This window comes from Ranitomeya imitator, chromosome 2 (genome assembly GCF_032444005.1).
Source record: "Ranitomeya imitator isolate aRanImi1 chromosome 2, aRanImi1.pri, whole genome shotgun sequence".
Taxonomy (NCBI): Eukaryota; Metazoa; Chordata; class Amphibia; order Anura; family Dendrobatidae; genus Ranitomeya; species Ranitomeya imitator.
Window position 1 is genome coordinate 655465194 of NC_091283.1, and position 15512 is coordinate 655480705.

General features: G+C 44.8%; 1 protein-coding gene across 1 annotated transcript in view; it reads right to left on the reverse strand.

Moving 5' to 3' along the window:
- Positions 1–15512, reverse strand: part of LOC138665451 (zinc finger protein OZF-like) — a 61505-nt gene that overhangs the window by 3940 nt on the left and 42053 nt on the right. The window contains exons 3-4 of the mRNA XM_069752953.1: positions 7608–7790; positions 6130–6229 (exon numbers count right to left, since the gene is read on the reverse strand). Of these exons, the coding sequence (XP_069609054.1) occupies positions 6130–6229; positions 7608–7694 (187 nt within the window). The 5' untranslated portion in view covers positions 7695–7790. The remainder of the gene's footprint in view (positions 1–6129; positions 6230–7607; positions 7791–15512) is intronic.

Consider the following 15512-nt stretch of genomic DNA (forward strand, 5'->3'; position numbering starts at 1 on the left):
GGAGGGATTAGGGAGAGGAGTTGTGGGCAAAAACATTAAGGAGGGGAGCTGTGTGCGGGGACATTAGGGAGAGAAGCTGTGTGTGGGGTAATATTACAGAGAGGAGCTGTGTGGGGCAGCATTACGGACAGGAGCTGTGTGGGGGGATATTACAAAGAGGCGTTGTGTGGGGGGGATTACAGAAACAGGCAGTGTGGGGGAACATTAAGGAGAGAGGCATTGTGGGGAGGATATTATGGAGAGAGTCAGCCCTGAGGGGATAACTTGTGCAAGAAGCACAGTAAGAGTATGTGCAGACGATCAGGTATTGGCAGCACTTTGGACGCAGCGCATGTCTGCTGCATCCAAAGCACTGCTGTCTATTAAACGCAGGTGAATCTGCATATGTTCACTGAACCGCACGGATTCACTGCGTCTAATACATTGTATGGGTGAAATTTCTCTTGTGGAGTTTCGCAAAAGAAATAGATATGCTGCGGTCTAGAAAGATACGCCGCATATCCGTCTCCGCAGGTGATCTGCGGGCGTCTCTGGATACATCGTGGGCAAAGGATTTCATGAAATCCCATCCACTATGCTGTAATATCTGGACGCTGTGGGTTGGACAAGGGAAAGATAAGAGAAGATGTCACCTATAAGGTACCTGTATGTAAATGTTTATTTGTGATATTGACCAGGTCTTATCAATACTGTGGTTAGTGTATGGTCCACAGTCTGATGGCTAGTATCAACAACTCCCAGTATCTCCATACCATTATTAAGGACATACTAGGATTTGCAAGTTTACATGATACAAGTGTATAATGGGGCTAACCTAAAACTGCAATTGATCACTGAACTAAGCTTGGTGATGTATTCATGCACCGACGGAGGTTCTGATCGTGTAGCAATCCATACTGTGCTTCAAGTTAAAATTGAAATTTAATTTTAAATTATGAGGAAAATTTAATTGAGTTTCTGCTCCAAAAATTCAGTCTAAGTTTGGAAGTGTTCACATGGATTTTTTTGAGCAGAAATTCTCAAAATCATTCTCAAATATTCAAAACTTGGTTCTGCAGATGTACTCATGTAAATGCCCCTTTACGTTTCTTTTGCGCCCCTTAAGATTGTCATACTGAACCAATGTGGACCAAAATATGTTGTGCACCCCTGAGCTAGAGGCGGAACTGACAGTCTACTGCACGTTCTCCAGAAACCACAGTTATACTTTAAGATGCTTACTTGAAAGTGCTCTGCTCCAGTAGAGATCTAATGATTATGGAAAGCTAATACACATCCAATATTTTTGCACTGGAAATTGGCAGCAGAAATTCTTTGCAGAACCTTGGGATCCGACACAAAATTACAGATTACACTGCTGCAAGTTTCTCTAAATGGGATTAATTTAAGTGCATCCACCAGCCATGATTCTGGGATGGAAAGCTTGCCAAAAACATTTCAATAAGTAATATATTAAATGGAGAAAAGTATTGAGACAGCAACAAATTACACCAAAAAATTATGCAGAAAAAGGAAAGGAAAACCACAAAAATATACATATCAGCACTATAGAATTCACAGTCTAAAAGCAATATACTATGGCAGAGAACAGTAGAGTACTAAGAAATTGAAAGCACAATAAAAAAACAATTTATATATTTAATATTTAAATCAAAAGCATAAAATGAACATTAGAAACTAATATCAAATAGCATCTTATTCTTATTGCTATTATCTTGTGATTTTGGTGAAAACCCTTTTATCTTCTCTCCATTAAGGATTAGGATGATTTTCACAAAAGTACTTACCGTATATACTCGAGTATAAGCCGACCTGAGTATAAGCCGAAGCACCTAATTTTGCCACAAAAAAAAAAACTGGGAAAACTTATTGACTCGAGTATAAGCCTAGGGTGAGAAATGCATCATGTTGCATAAAGGTTGATGATGGCCCCATAAATGCTCCATAGAAAAATATGACCCATATAATGATGCATAAAGGTTGATGATGACCCCATAAGATGCTCCATAAAAAAATATGCAACATATAATGCTGCATAAAGGTTGATGATGGCCCCATAAGATGCTCCATAGAAAAATATGCCCCATATAATGCTGCATAAAGGTTGATGATGGCCCCATAAGATGCTCCATAGAAAAATATGCCCCATGTAATGCTGCATAAAAGTTGATGATGGCCCCATAAGATGCTCATCATATCAGTGCAGTTTATGCTGATATGATTATATCCTATATTGCTGCTGCTGCTGCAATAAGGAAAAAATGACATACTCACCTCTCGTCGCTGACCATTGAGCTTCAGCGTCGCTGGCTCCCTGCAGTGACTGTTCAGGCAGGCCCTCTGACCTGAACGTCACAGCCAGAGGACGCGGAAGACACAGCACAGCGGTGGAACGGGGACAGGTGAATATCGCAAGTGCCGGTGTCCTGAGCAAGCAGTGGCACAGTCACCTGGCCCCCATATAGTTTGGGTGTCCCCACCTGCTCAGGACACCGGCACCTTCCTCGGTGCCAACGTCGACCGCAGGCCCTGTCAACAGACACCGGAATACTTACTGAGGCTGTAGGGAAGCACGGACATGTTCCGGAGACGCCAGGGACCTCCGCACTGGGACTCGTGTATAAGCCGAGGGAGGTCTTTTTCAGCCAAAAAAAGGGGCTAAAAAACTCAGCTTATACACGCGTATATACGGTATATAATTATTCCACAGATAAACAGTATATGATGAGATGAGAACATACAATTGCTTAACTTAATTGCTCTTCTATATTCCATGAAGGCATGTGGAATTTGTATTCATCTCCTGGACAACAATTACAATTAGAGGTTAACCCCTTAAACCACCAAGCCTGTTTGCATCTTCATGACCAGGCCAAATTTTACAATTCTGACCCCTGTCACTTTATGAGGTAATAACTCTGTAACGCTTCAACGGATCCCACTGATTCTAAGATTGTTTGTTTCCTGACATATTGTACTTCATCATAGTGGTAAAATTTCCTACGATATGACTTGTGTTTATTTGTAAAAAAAAAACAAAACGGAAATTTGATGAAAATTTTACAATTTTCAAACTTTTAATTTTTATGCCCTTAAACCAGCGAGTTATATCACAAAAAATAGTTAATAAATAACATTTCCCACATGTCTACTTTACATCACAAAATTTTTTGAAACATTAAAAAAACTAAATTAGGAAGTTATAAGGGTAAAAAAATTGTCCATTAATTTCTATTTTTTTCAACAAAATTTACAAAACCATTTTTTTAGAGACAACATCACATCTGAAGTGACTTTGAGAAGCCTGTATGACAGAAAATATCCAAAAGAGAAATCATTCTAAAAACTGCACCCCTCTAGGTGCACAAAACCACATTAAAGAGTTTATTAACCCTTCTGGTGCTTCACAGGAATTTTTAAAATGTGGAAGTAAAAAATGAACATTTAACCTTTTCACAAAAAATTTACTTTAGACACAATTTTTTTATTTTTACAAGGGTAACAGGAAAAAATGGACACCAAAATATGTTGTGCAATTTCTCCTGAGCATGCCAATACCCCATATGGTGTGAAAAGCTACATTTAGGGCGCACGGCAGGGCTCAGAAAGGAAGGAGCGAAGTTTGGGAACGCAGATTTTGATGGAATGGCCTGTAGGTGTCATGTTGCGTTTGAAGAGTCCATCATGTGCCTAAACAGTGGAAACCCTCCACAAGTGACACCATTTTGGAAGCTAGACCTCTCAGGAACGTATCTAGATGTGTGGTGAGCACCTTGAACCCTCAGGTGCTTCACAGCAGTTTATATTGTTGATCTAAGAAAAGAAAATATGAAAATCACATTTTTCCCACAAAAATGTTGTTTTTCCATCCAATTTTTTTTATTTTCACAAGGTTAACAGGGGAACTGGTTTCACACAATTTGTTGTGCAATTTCTCTTGAGTACGCTGATACCTCATATGGGTCGATAACTACTTTTGAGCCACAGTACAAAGCTCAGAATGAAGAAGTGCCATATTGGAGTTCAGAATTTGCTGGAATGGTTTGAGGGTGCTATGTCACATTGGTAGAGCCCTTGAGGTGCCAGAACAGCAGAACCCCCTATAAGAGACCCCATTTTACAAACTAAACGCTCAATGAATTCATCTAGAGGTGCAGTGATCATATTGACACCACAGATGGGTCACAGAATTTTATACCATTGAACAGTGAAGAAAAAATAATTGCATTTTTACCACCAGAATTTTGTTTTAGGTTAAGTTCACATTAGCGTTTCAGTCAGCAGCGTGGTGTTGCTGACTTCTTTCCTTAAGCTCCGCCTACTTCCACATGCATCCTGCGTACCTTTCTGTAACATTGTGTACACAGGGACATGCGTTGTATGCGGATGCATCCGGGGGCGTCGTTTGGACGTGTACACCGAACACAAGGAAATGCAACATGTTGCGCTCGGCGGGCACATCAAAACGACGCACCCGGACGCATTCACATACAACGTATGTCCCTGCGTACACAATGATAACGATGAGTACGCAGAATGCATGCGGAAGTAGGCAGAGCTTAAGTAAAGAAGTACGCAGCTCCACGTCGCGGACACAAACGCTGATGTGAACCCAGCCTTAGCCCCAGATTTTACATTTTCACACAGGAAAATGGGTTAAAATGGCACCAAAGTAAATTATGTGGGCTCTCATCGCTACAGAAATGCCCAACATGTGGATGCTAAATGTGGTTTCGACTCACTGTGGAGCTCAGAAGGGAGGGGAGCGTTTGGATTTGGGAGCAAAGAATTTGCTGAATTTCCTTTGGGGGGGCCTGGAGCCATTTTGCTTTTCCAGAGCAAGGGGTAGCGCGACAGAGTGGTCTCCTCTTGTTCAGGGGTCAGAAGATCGGGGCGTCTGGCTACACGTGCACTTGCACTGGTTATATCTGCTTTGCCATCGGGTTAGCTGTGCAGAATTCCATTGTTCTGGTGTTGCAAGGCTTAAGATGAGCAGAATTCACTTGCTATGTTGTTGCAAGAGTTGAACAGTTCTGTTTGTCTCCTAGAGCTTTCCATATCAAGTTATCTCAGCTGTTCTGATTTCTCCACTAGCTTCTGGTATAAATACTCACCTCTTAGCTTTAGTAGATGCCAGTGATAGTTTGCTATAACCTGGTTTGGAGCTGGAGGTGTGAGCTGTTGAAGAGAGATGTCTTTGGAGATTTCTGTGTGGAAGTTTGAGTGCATCTCCTTACCTTATCTCCTACTTGGCTTGCCGCACCATATCTTTCCCCTTTCTGAAATCTGGGAGCGCTTTCTCTGACTGCTGTTTGTGCTATATTTGTCTGTTTCCCTTTGTGTCTTTAAGTTAGAGAATGACTAGCGTTCCTGCTGTCCTATGCACTAGTCAGGTTTGTTCTCAGGGTAAGACAGGGATAAGAACATGATCACCGCACAGGGCGAAAGAACCCATTTATGGACGCTAGGGAGCTCAGCGTGGTGCAGAGCGAGTATGAGGGGAGTCCCCCTTTAATTTTTCCCTAGTGGAGAAGCTCCCCTTGCTTTTCTGTCCCACCATGCACTGTCGTGCTTCTGGCAAAAATGTGACATAAGATTACAAAGTTTCTTATTTTTACATGTACTACTGATGTTTAAACATAAAAATTGAAATGTGGATTACTCCAATATTAATACGAGTATGCTATTTAAAGTTAATTTTTGACATTAGTATTTTATATGGGGTAATTTTATGAACTTGATTGAAGAATTAAAGATCTATCTATATCACCAGTCACTACTACTGTGTAGGTGACCACTGCAGCCAATCACTGGGATCAGCAGCATGTAACATCTACAACGGCATCAGTGCTAAGCCCACAAACTGGCTGCTGCAGTTATTTACGCTGTAGTTATTACACCACCGTTGTAATCTGTCGAAGACTGAGACAGGAGTAGCATCTCTGGACTTAGGGAAGGATATAATAGCTCTTTGTCCTGTTCTACGTTTTCAATCCTGGGACATGAAAATGAAATCCCAGACAACCATTTTAATATTACAATGAATGTTATCTGATAATTTTCATATTGACTGAAATCTATAGGATGTGTGCCCATTTTTCACTGTCTAAGATAGTTGTTGGTACTCACCTGGCTTAATAACTATAGGAATATTTTCCTCCTTAACTTGTTCCTCGCTCATAAAGCTCTCCTCCTTTTCTCCAACAGTAACTTCAACAAGGTTGTTATCCTAAGTAAAAAAAAAAAAAAAAATGTAATAGACTTTTTGAACTAAAGACTATGTCCATCTTTGCAACTAATATTTTTATTTTTAATCTCCAATACAAACAATATATAATCTGAAACAACTCTGAAAATGTTTTATAGTGTTATGCAGGGGTACAGATCTCCATGGTTGAAGGCTACAAAGAAACCTGTGTGTGCGTGCAGCAATTTTCCATTCCATCCGTCCCCTGCCATCCCTAAAGATATGTGCACATGATGTCTTTAAGATGCTGGTGGACCTCCCAAGGTTTTCCTAGGCAAAGCCATTCAGGAAACAGCTAGCAGTCTTTTTCTCAAAGCGGTTTTGCTGATGGCTCTCTTGCCGGCATGTTTTCTTTTAGAGGCCACATTCACACAATCAGTTTTTTACATCAGTGTTTGTAAACAAAAACCAGGAGTTGAACAATCAGAGGAAAAGTATAATAGAAACATGTGCACCACTTCTGGATTTATCACCCACTCCTGGTTTTGGCTACAAATACTGATGTAAAATACTGACCAAATACTGAATGTGTTCTAATTCAAACTATAAATAATGGAAGCTGCCCAAAGAAAAACCCCATGGTTTCTGAAGACTGAGGCGGTAAAGAGTATCAAGAGACTGAATATGTGCACAGCAATGTTGTTTTTACATTGCTGGGCACTACATTCATTTTTTCTGTGGTTTTTAAGATGGATTAAGGTCATAACTCGTTTTTTATTGGTGGCTTCGATCTTGGTTACACTTGCCCCAAGATCCTGCATAATGTTATGATTTTCCACTGGACAATCCTGGATATAAAGAGAAATTGGACATCTGTCTCGTGTATTTCTGCTATTGGATTCATCTGAAGCACAAACAGCAATTGAATCATTTTTCCATGTTAGATGATGAGAGTAAAAAGTGACTGTGAAAGCTACAGTGTACATGACCGTAAAGGACAGTGTCCTCTCACCATAAAAGGTAAGGGGCTGGGGATTTTCCATCATGAAATCCTTGTACAGATCTTTGTGTCCTTCTAAATACTCCCACTCCTCCATGGAGAAACAGACAGTTACGTCCTGACACCTTAGAGCAGGGGTGTCAAACTGCATTCCTCGAGGGCTGCAAACAGGTCATGTTTTCAGGATTTCCTTGTACTGCACAGGTGATAATTTAATCACCAACTCTTTATTTGTGTAGGTGATTAAATTATCACCTGTGCAGTACAAGGAAATCCTGAAAACATGACCTGTTTGCAGCCCTCGAGGAATGCAGTTTGACACCCCTGCCTTAGTGGAACCCGATAGAGTAATACAATCACCATCCAGACACCAATTTTATTTTTACTGTATAATACCATAATTTTCCCAGCGGCACTCACCTCACCAGTCAGCAGCTCAATGATCTTGTTGGTGAGGTCTAGGATCTTCTGTTTCTTTTTTTCTATGCTTATTAGTGGAGACACCATGATGGGGCACTGGGTACTGATCAAATCTCCAGGCACACAAGGACGACTTCCAAGGGAAACACACTTGCTATAATTTTTCTTCACCAAAGTGCAGTCCTACGAAATGAGAAAAATTCTGAATAAAATTTAAAGAGAATGTATATTTTTTTATATTATATTGATAAATTTATATTTTTATATTTAATAAGAAACTGGAGAAGTTCAAATTTAACTAGGATGTTAGTGGATTCCTGCATTGTCCCGTTACCCCAACTTTCCTCCTTACTAGCATTCCCCTTCTTTCTTAATACTGACTTGCTCTGACTACAGATTTCCACTTGCTCCAATGATAAGGCCATGTAACGGGATCCTGTTGGGGTTGTATTCTGCGGATCCTGTCAGCCAGAAACTCCAGGGTGGTCATTATGGGCAAACTTTCCCAACCTCGTCACTATGTCTCCAAAGACATCTTTTTGCTGCTTCCTTCAAGAAGCATGGGCGCCATCTTGGGACCCAGCCTGTAATCCTCCATCTTCCAGGCCCATCCTTTCGCTGCGGGTCATAGCCACGGCCCTGTTTGTTTCGGCAGAACGTGCTTATGGACTAGGGGCTCAGCAGAAGGTACCGGAGACTGACTGCTGCCGCCAGAAGACGGACCATCGCTTAAAGGACCCCATCTGAAGACATAGCTCGGCCACTGACGGTTCTACAACCCTCCTGCGGGATCATCTGCTGCAGAGGACCATACAGGACACGATAAGTTCTTTCGTCGGATTGCTATTGTTTTACAGTTGCTACCCCTATTATCCCTCCTATAACCATTAATCTACCTGTAAGGAGTGGAAATCTTGTTTTATTAAATTGTTACATCTTTTTAACCCTTGCTCGGCCTCCTGTCTGTCACTGCATCCCGCAACCTGCTTAGACTTCGCGTAGTTGGCAGGATGCAGTTCACAAGCACAGAGGTGGCAGACCAAGCGGCCGTGGGGGACTAGCTTGCCGCTCGGGGCCATGCTCAGCAATCTCCCAAAGTTTACAGGGAGTAATTCTCTGTTATGGGAGTGGTCCGAGCAGGTTAAAAGCATGCTAAGGTTGCACCCCATGACCCCCGATATGCAGGCGGAGACTGCTGTGATGGTCCTAGATGGGGAAGCCAGATGTTTTGCTATGTTTCGGCCCCGCACGAGCGGAACATGTTCACCAAAGTGTTACAGATCTTGGAAGAGATGCATGGGGACTCCACTGGTATCGGTAAATTGCGGCTGCGCTTGCTTAGCCGCGTCCCAACCTCCTCACTATGTCTCCAAAGACAACTTTTTGCCGCTTCCTGCAAGATGCATGGGCACAATCTTGAGACCCAGCCTGTAATCCTCCATCTCCCTGCAAGGAGTGAATACCTTGTTATTAAATTGTTACATCTTGTTAACCCTTGCTCGGCCTCCTGTCACTGCATCCCGCAACCTGCTTAGCCTTCACGTAGCCGGCAGGATGCAGTTTACAAGCACAGAGGTGGCAGACCAAGCGGCCGTGGGGGGGTCCCAAGGGCCAGCTTGCCGCTCGGGGCCATGCTCAGCAATCTCCAAAAGTTTACAAGGAGAAATTCAGTTATGGGAGAGGTCCGAGTGGGTTAAAGGCATGCTAAGGATGTACCCCATGACCCCCGCTATGCAGGAGGAGATTGCTGTGATGGTCCTAGACGGGGAAGCCAGATGTTTTGTTATGTTCCGGCCCCGCACGAGCGGAACGTGTTCACCAAAGTGTTACAGATCTTGGAAATGATGCATGGGGACTCCACAGATATTGGTGAATTACGGATGCGCTTATTTAGCCGCGTCCAAAGGGAGGGGCCATCTGTGACCCAATATATGAATGCACTGCAGGAGATCCAGGCCGCGATCGCTAAGCGGGATGATGTGGGTGTGGGCCCTCCTGATGTAATTTGAGGGACCAACTCGTAGAACGCTGCTTAAACAGGCCCTGCAGGCGCGCTTGCCAACCAATACATTTATGTCTTTTCTGGAAGTTGGGGCGGAAGTGCGTGCGAGCAAGAGCAGGGGTTGGCGGCCTCGACAGGGAAGGTCCGGAGCGAGGAGGTATCGGCTCCGCCCGCAGATTAACCAGGGTGGGTGAGAGAAATTCAGAAGGAAATTCAGGACATGCGGGAAGAGTAGAGTCATTCAAGAGAGTCAAAGCCCATGGGCAGCTCCCATTGTGCTGGTGCAGAAGAAGGACGGGACCCTGCATTTGTGTTGATTATGGGCGACTGAATGCATGCACGGTGCGAGACTCGTATCCCTTGCCCCGAATTGAAGAGTCATTGCCTGCCTTGGGAAAAGCGAAGTATTTCTCATCCCTAGATCTATCCAGCAGATATTGGCAGGTGCCCATGGCTGAACATGATCGATCAAAGAGGGCGTTCATCCTACCCAAGGGACTGTCTGAATTCAATCGTTCCCTTCGGTCTTACCAACGCCCCTGGGACCTTTCAACAATGGAAAAATGATTGGGAGACCAGAACTTCAAAGCCATCCTTATTTATCTGGATGACATCATTGTATATGCAGCTACCTTTAAGGAGCATCTCCGGAGGCTGGGGCAAGTGCTGAGTCGACTGCAGAAACACGGCCTGAAAGTGAAGCCCCCAAAGTGTCACCTCTTCCGCAAGAAAACTGAATATCTTAGGCATGTTGTATCTGCTGAGGGGGTGTGGTCTGCACGAGAGAAGATAGAAGCAGTGTAGGAATGGCCCACCCCAAAGACTGTGAAGGATGTCCGGGCCTTTCTGGGACTTACTGGATACTATCGTACTCACTCGTATAGCTAATCCGCTGCTGGAGTTGTTGAAAATAGTGCCATCCGATTCAAAGATTCAGATCATCCAGTGGGGAGCCAGCCAGAAAGAAGCCTTCTGAGCTCTGAAGATGGTCCTGATGGATGCACCCGTTCTGGCCTATGCCAACTTCTTGCAAGCCTTCATCCTTCACACTGATGGAAACCTACATGGGCTAGGAGCTGTATTGTCACAGATGCAGGACGGAAGAGAGCGGGTGATTGCTTATGCGATTCGATCTCATCACGACTCCGAAAGAAATCCAGATAACTACAGTTCTTTCAAGCTGGAACTACTGGCGCTAGTGTAGGCAATGACCGAGAAACTTGACGAGTACCTGTGAGGGTCCAATGTATTGGTAGGCACAGATAACAATCCTCTGGCTCACCTGCAAAATGCAAAACGGGGGGCCTTGGAGCAAAGATGGGTGGCACGTATGGCGAAATACCGCTACAAGATCGCATATCAAAGAGGAGTTGATAATATACTTACCGATGCTCTGTCCAGAGTGACTCACGAATGGCCTGGAACTAACCGAGACGAAGAGCTTGGAGGCAGAAGAGATTCCTGCGTTCCGGAATTCCACCCGGACGTTGGCGGCAACGCAGGAAGATATCGGAGAGGGGTCGGGGGAACACATGCTGGGAAAATCTCGTGATGATTGGGTGCAGCTGCAGCAGGAAGATAGGGAACTCACTTAGTTGAGACAGTGGGTGGCTTTGAAGCAGCTCCCCAGCCAAAGTGAGAGAGATGCCCTGTCCCCAGGAACATTGCAGATCCTCCGGCAGTGGGAGAGGCTCCAATTGGAAGATGGCTTGTTGTATTGGAAGGTGCAGTTAGTATGGGAGTTGGGAATAACTTGGCAAGTGGTATTCCCAGAAAAGTTGATCAGTGAGGTGGCCACACAGTAGCTCATGAGAGAAGGGCACATTTTGGCCTGGAGAAGACGTTCCAGTGGCTGCAGAAGTTGGTCTGCGGTGGAGGAAGCCTGTAGACAATGCCGAATGTTGTGAATTAGCCAAACCTCCTGAACAGAGACCATGCAGACCATCGTGACCTCCACGCCTATAGAACTGTTAATGCTCGACTACTTGACCGTAGGTCCCGCTTGTCTCGCATACGAACATTGCCTTGTGATGACCGACCACTTCGCAAAGTTCGCTGTGGTGACTCCGACCCGGGATCAGATGACTGAGTCAGCTGTGCGAGTCAGCTGCGCAGGCCATCTGCTGAGATTTCATCCGGGTGTACAGTACAGACCAAAAGTTTGGACATACCTCATTTAAAGATTTTTCTGTATTTTCATGACTATGAAAATTGTACATTCACACTGAAGGCAACAAAACTATGAATTAACACATGTGGAATTATATACTTAACAAAAAAGTGAAACAACTGAAAATATGTCTTATATTCTAGGTTCTTCAAAGTAGCCACCTTTTGCTTTGATGACTGCTGTGCACACTCTTGGCATTCTATTGATGAGCTTCATGAGGTAGTCACCGGAAATGGTCTTCCAACAATCTTGAAGGAGTTCCCATAGATGCTTAGCACTTGTTGGCCCTTTTGCCTTCACTCTCGGTCCAGCTCACCCCAAACCATCTCGATTGGGTTCAGTTCTGGTGACTGTGGAGGCCAGGTCATCTGGCGTAGCACCCCATCACTCTCCTTCTTGGTCAAATAGCCCTTACACAGCCTGGAGGTGTCTCTGGGGTCATTGTCCTGTTGAAAAATAAATGATGGTCCAACTAAACGCAAACCGGATGGAATAGCATGCCGCTGCAAATGCTGTGGTAGCCATGCTGGTTCAGTATGCCTTCAATCTTGAATAAATCCCCAACAGTGTCACCAGCAAAGCACCCCCACACCATCACACCTCCTCCTCCATGCTTGACGGTGGGAACCAGGCATGTAGAGTCCACCCGTTCACCTTTTCTGCATCGCACATAGACACGGTGGTTGGAACCAAAGATCTCAAAATTGGACCAAAGCAGATTTCCACTGGTTTAATGTCCATTCCTTGTGTTCTTTAGCCCAAACAAGTCTCTTCTGCTTGTTGCCTGTCTTTAGCAGTGGTTTCCTAGCAGCTATTTTACCATGAAGACCTGCTGCACAAAGTCTCCTCTTAACAGTTGTTGTAGAGATGTGTCTGCTGCTAGAACTCTGTGTGGCATTGACATGGTCTCTAATCTGAGCTGCTGTTAACCTGCGATTTCTGAGGCTGGTGACTCGGATAAACTTATCCTCAGAAGCAGAGGTGACACACCTTCTTATTTAAAGATTTTTCTGTATTTTCATGACTATGAAAATTGTACATTCACACTGAAGGCATCAAAACTATGAATTAACACATGTGGAATTATATACTTAACAAAAAAGTGTGAAACAACTGAAAATATGTCTTATATTCTAGGTTCTTCAAAGTAGCCACCTTTTGCTTTGATGACTGCTTTGCATACTCTTGGCATTCTCTTGATGAGCTTCAAGAGGTAGTCATCAGGAATGGTTTTCACTTCACAGGTATGCCATGTCAGTTTTAATAAGTGGGATTTCTTGCCTTATAAATGGGGTTGGGACCTTCAGTTGTGTTGTGCAGAAGTCTGGTGGATACACAGCTGATAGTCCTACTGAATAGACTGTTAGCTGCTTTTTTCTTGCCATAATACAAATTCTAAGGAAAGAAAAACGAGTAGCCATCAGTAATTTAAAGGGACTCTGTCACCTGAATTTGGCGGGACTGGTTTTGGGTCATATGGGCGGAGTTTTCGGGTGTTTGATTCACCCTTTCCTTACCTGCTGGCTGCATGCTGGCTGCAATATTGGATTGAAGTTCATTCTCTGTCCTCCGTAGTACACGCCTGCACAAGGCAATCTTTCCAGTCCCGCCAAATTCAGGTGACAGAGTCCCTTTAAATTACTGATGGCTACTCGTTTTTCTTTCCTTAGAATTTGTATTATGGCAAGAAAAAAGCAGCTAACAGTCTATTCAGTAGGACTATCAGCTGTGTATCCACCAGACTTCTGCACAACACAACTGAAGGTCCCAACCCCATTTATAAGGCAAGAAATCCCACTTATTAAAACTGACATGGCATACCTGTGAAGTGAAAACCATTCCTGATGACTACCTCTTGAAGCTCATCAAGAGAATGCCAAGAGTATGCAAAGCAGTCATCAAAGCAAAAGGTGGCTACTTTGAAGAACCTAGAATATAAGACATATTTTCAGTTGTTTCACACTTTTTTGTTAAGTATATAATTCCACATGTGTTAATTCATAGTTTTGATGCCTTCAGTGTGAATGTACAATTTTCATAGTCATGAAAATACAGAAAAATCTTTAAATAAGAAGGTGTGTCTAAACATTTGGTCTGTACTGTACGGTTGCCTGAAAATAATTCATTCTGATCAAGGCGCCTGCTTTCAAGGTTGAGTGATGGAGGAGATTCTCAGCCTGTATCGGATTGAAAAGTCCAGGATGACACCTTACCATTCGCACGGAATGGAGCCTGTGAACGTTTCAACCGGACGTTGATTCAGATGTTGAGAACATTGGAGGAAGACAGAAAAGTCCGATGGCACGAGTATGTAGCTAAGTAGGTCTGGGTATACAACAACCGCGTGCACAGTACAACCTGATAAACGCCATACACCCTGCTGTTCAGCTGAAAAGGATGAGAGATTACCGATCTGCAGTTGGACCCAGAGAAGGACTAGTCACGGACGGGAGTGTCCACCTGGGTCCGTGAACATCGACATCACTTGCAGACTCTGCACCCACTAGTACAGGCCAGGTTTTGGGAACTTGAACACCATGACACGACGCCTCTGCGCGTGACAGCTCTCAAGGATGGGGACCAAGTATTGGTCCAAGACAAGCGACCTCGAGGCAAGTTAGAGCATCGATGGGAACAAACTCCATATCGGGTGAAACGCCGAATTGGAACTGATGGACACGTCTATGAAGTCCAGCCTAAGGGAAAAGAAGGGGTCCCTACCCGAGTAGTCCACCGAAGCAAGCTACGTCCATGCCTGTCAAGAGATCCTGAAAGAGAAGGAAGAGGGCCAAGTGCTCCCGAAGTGTCCACTCCAGCGACCTTGTGATGAAGAAGAACCTGCCTTACCCTCTGACCTGGACGATCCTTTACCCACTGACACATGAGTGCGAGAACCTGAAACTCCCGATATGGCTGCTCCACCGAACCCCGGATGCATCCCCGTCCTCAACTGCCAAATCTGACTCGACTACCCAACCTGACTTACGCTGCACAAAACGAACGACAGCTGGAATACCTCCCAACCATTATGAACAAGACCAGTTTATTTTGCAGCAGATCATTCAAGGGATGGAGGAGTGTCAACGCTTGCTACAAGATCTCTCGCCGTGGAATGGCGAGATAAAGGAGAGAGGGAGTAAGGAGGAAGACCGGGCCACGGGTTTCTGTACTGAGCCGGGTCCGGAACGGTTGAGGCTGCCTTTCTTGTTGCTTGGGGGAAGGAATGAGGAGCCGGACCAACCTCGTGACCTGGGTAGGAGGGGCAGCTTAAAAAGTCAAGTGCGCGCAGCTTCGGGCAGTTTGGCGCAATTCAGCAGTAGCGCGCAGCCGGGTGAGCAGCGTGCTCCGTCCTGAGCACCGGCGCCGCGATGGTCTGCGATGTTTGGTCCCCGCCGCCTCCAGCGGGACCGCTGCAGACAGAAGTGCCATGCGCTCAGTAGCTGCCAGAGACAGGAGTGCCTTGCGCTCAGTGACTGCGAGTACTGCGCACGTGCATTAGAGAGAAGGCCGAGTACCGGACAGACTTTTGCGCCTAACCTGCTACTTGCTTCCCTCACGTTTACGCTTGACTGAGAATGCTGCGGCCCTGTTTCTTTCGACCTAACGTGCTTACGGACCAGGGGTTCAGCGAAAGGTACCGGAGACCGATCGCTGCCGCCAAAGACGGAACATCGCTTAGAGGACCCCATGTGAGGACATCGGCCGGCCGCTGCCGGTTCTACAACCCCCATGC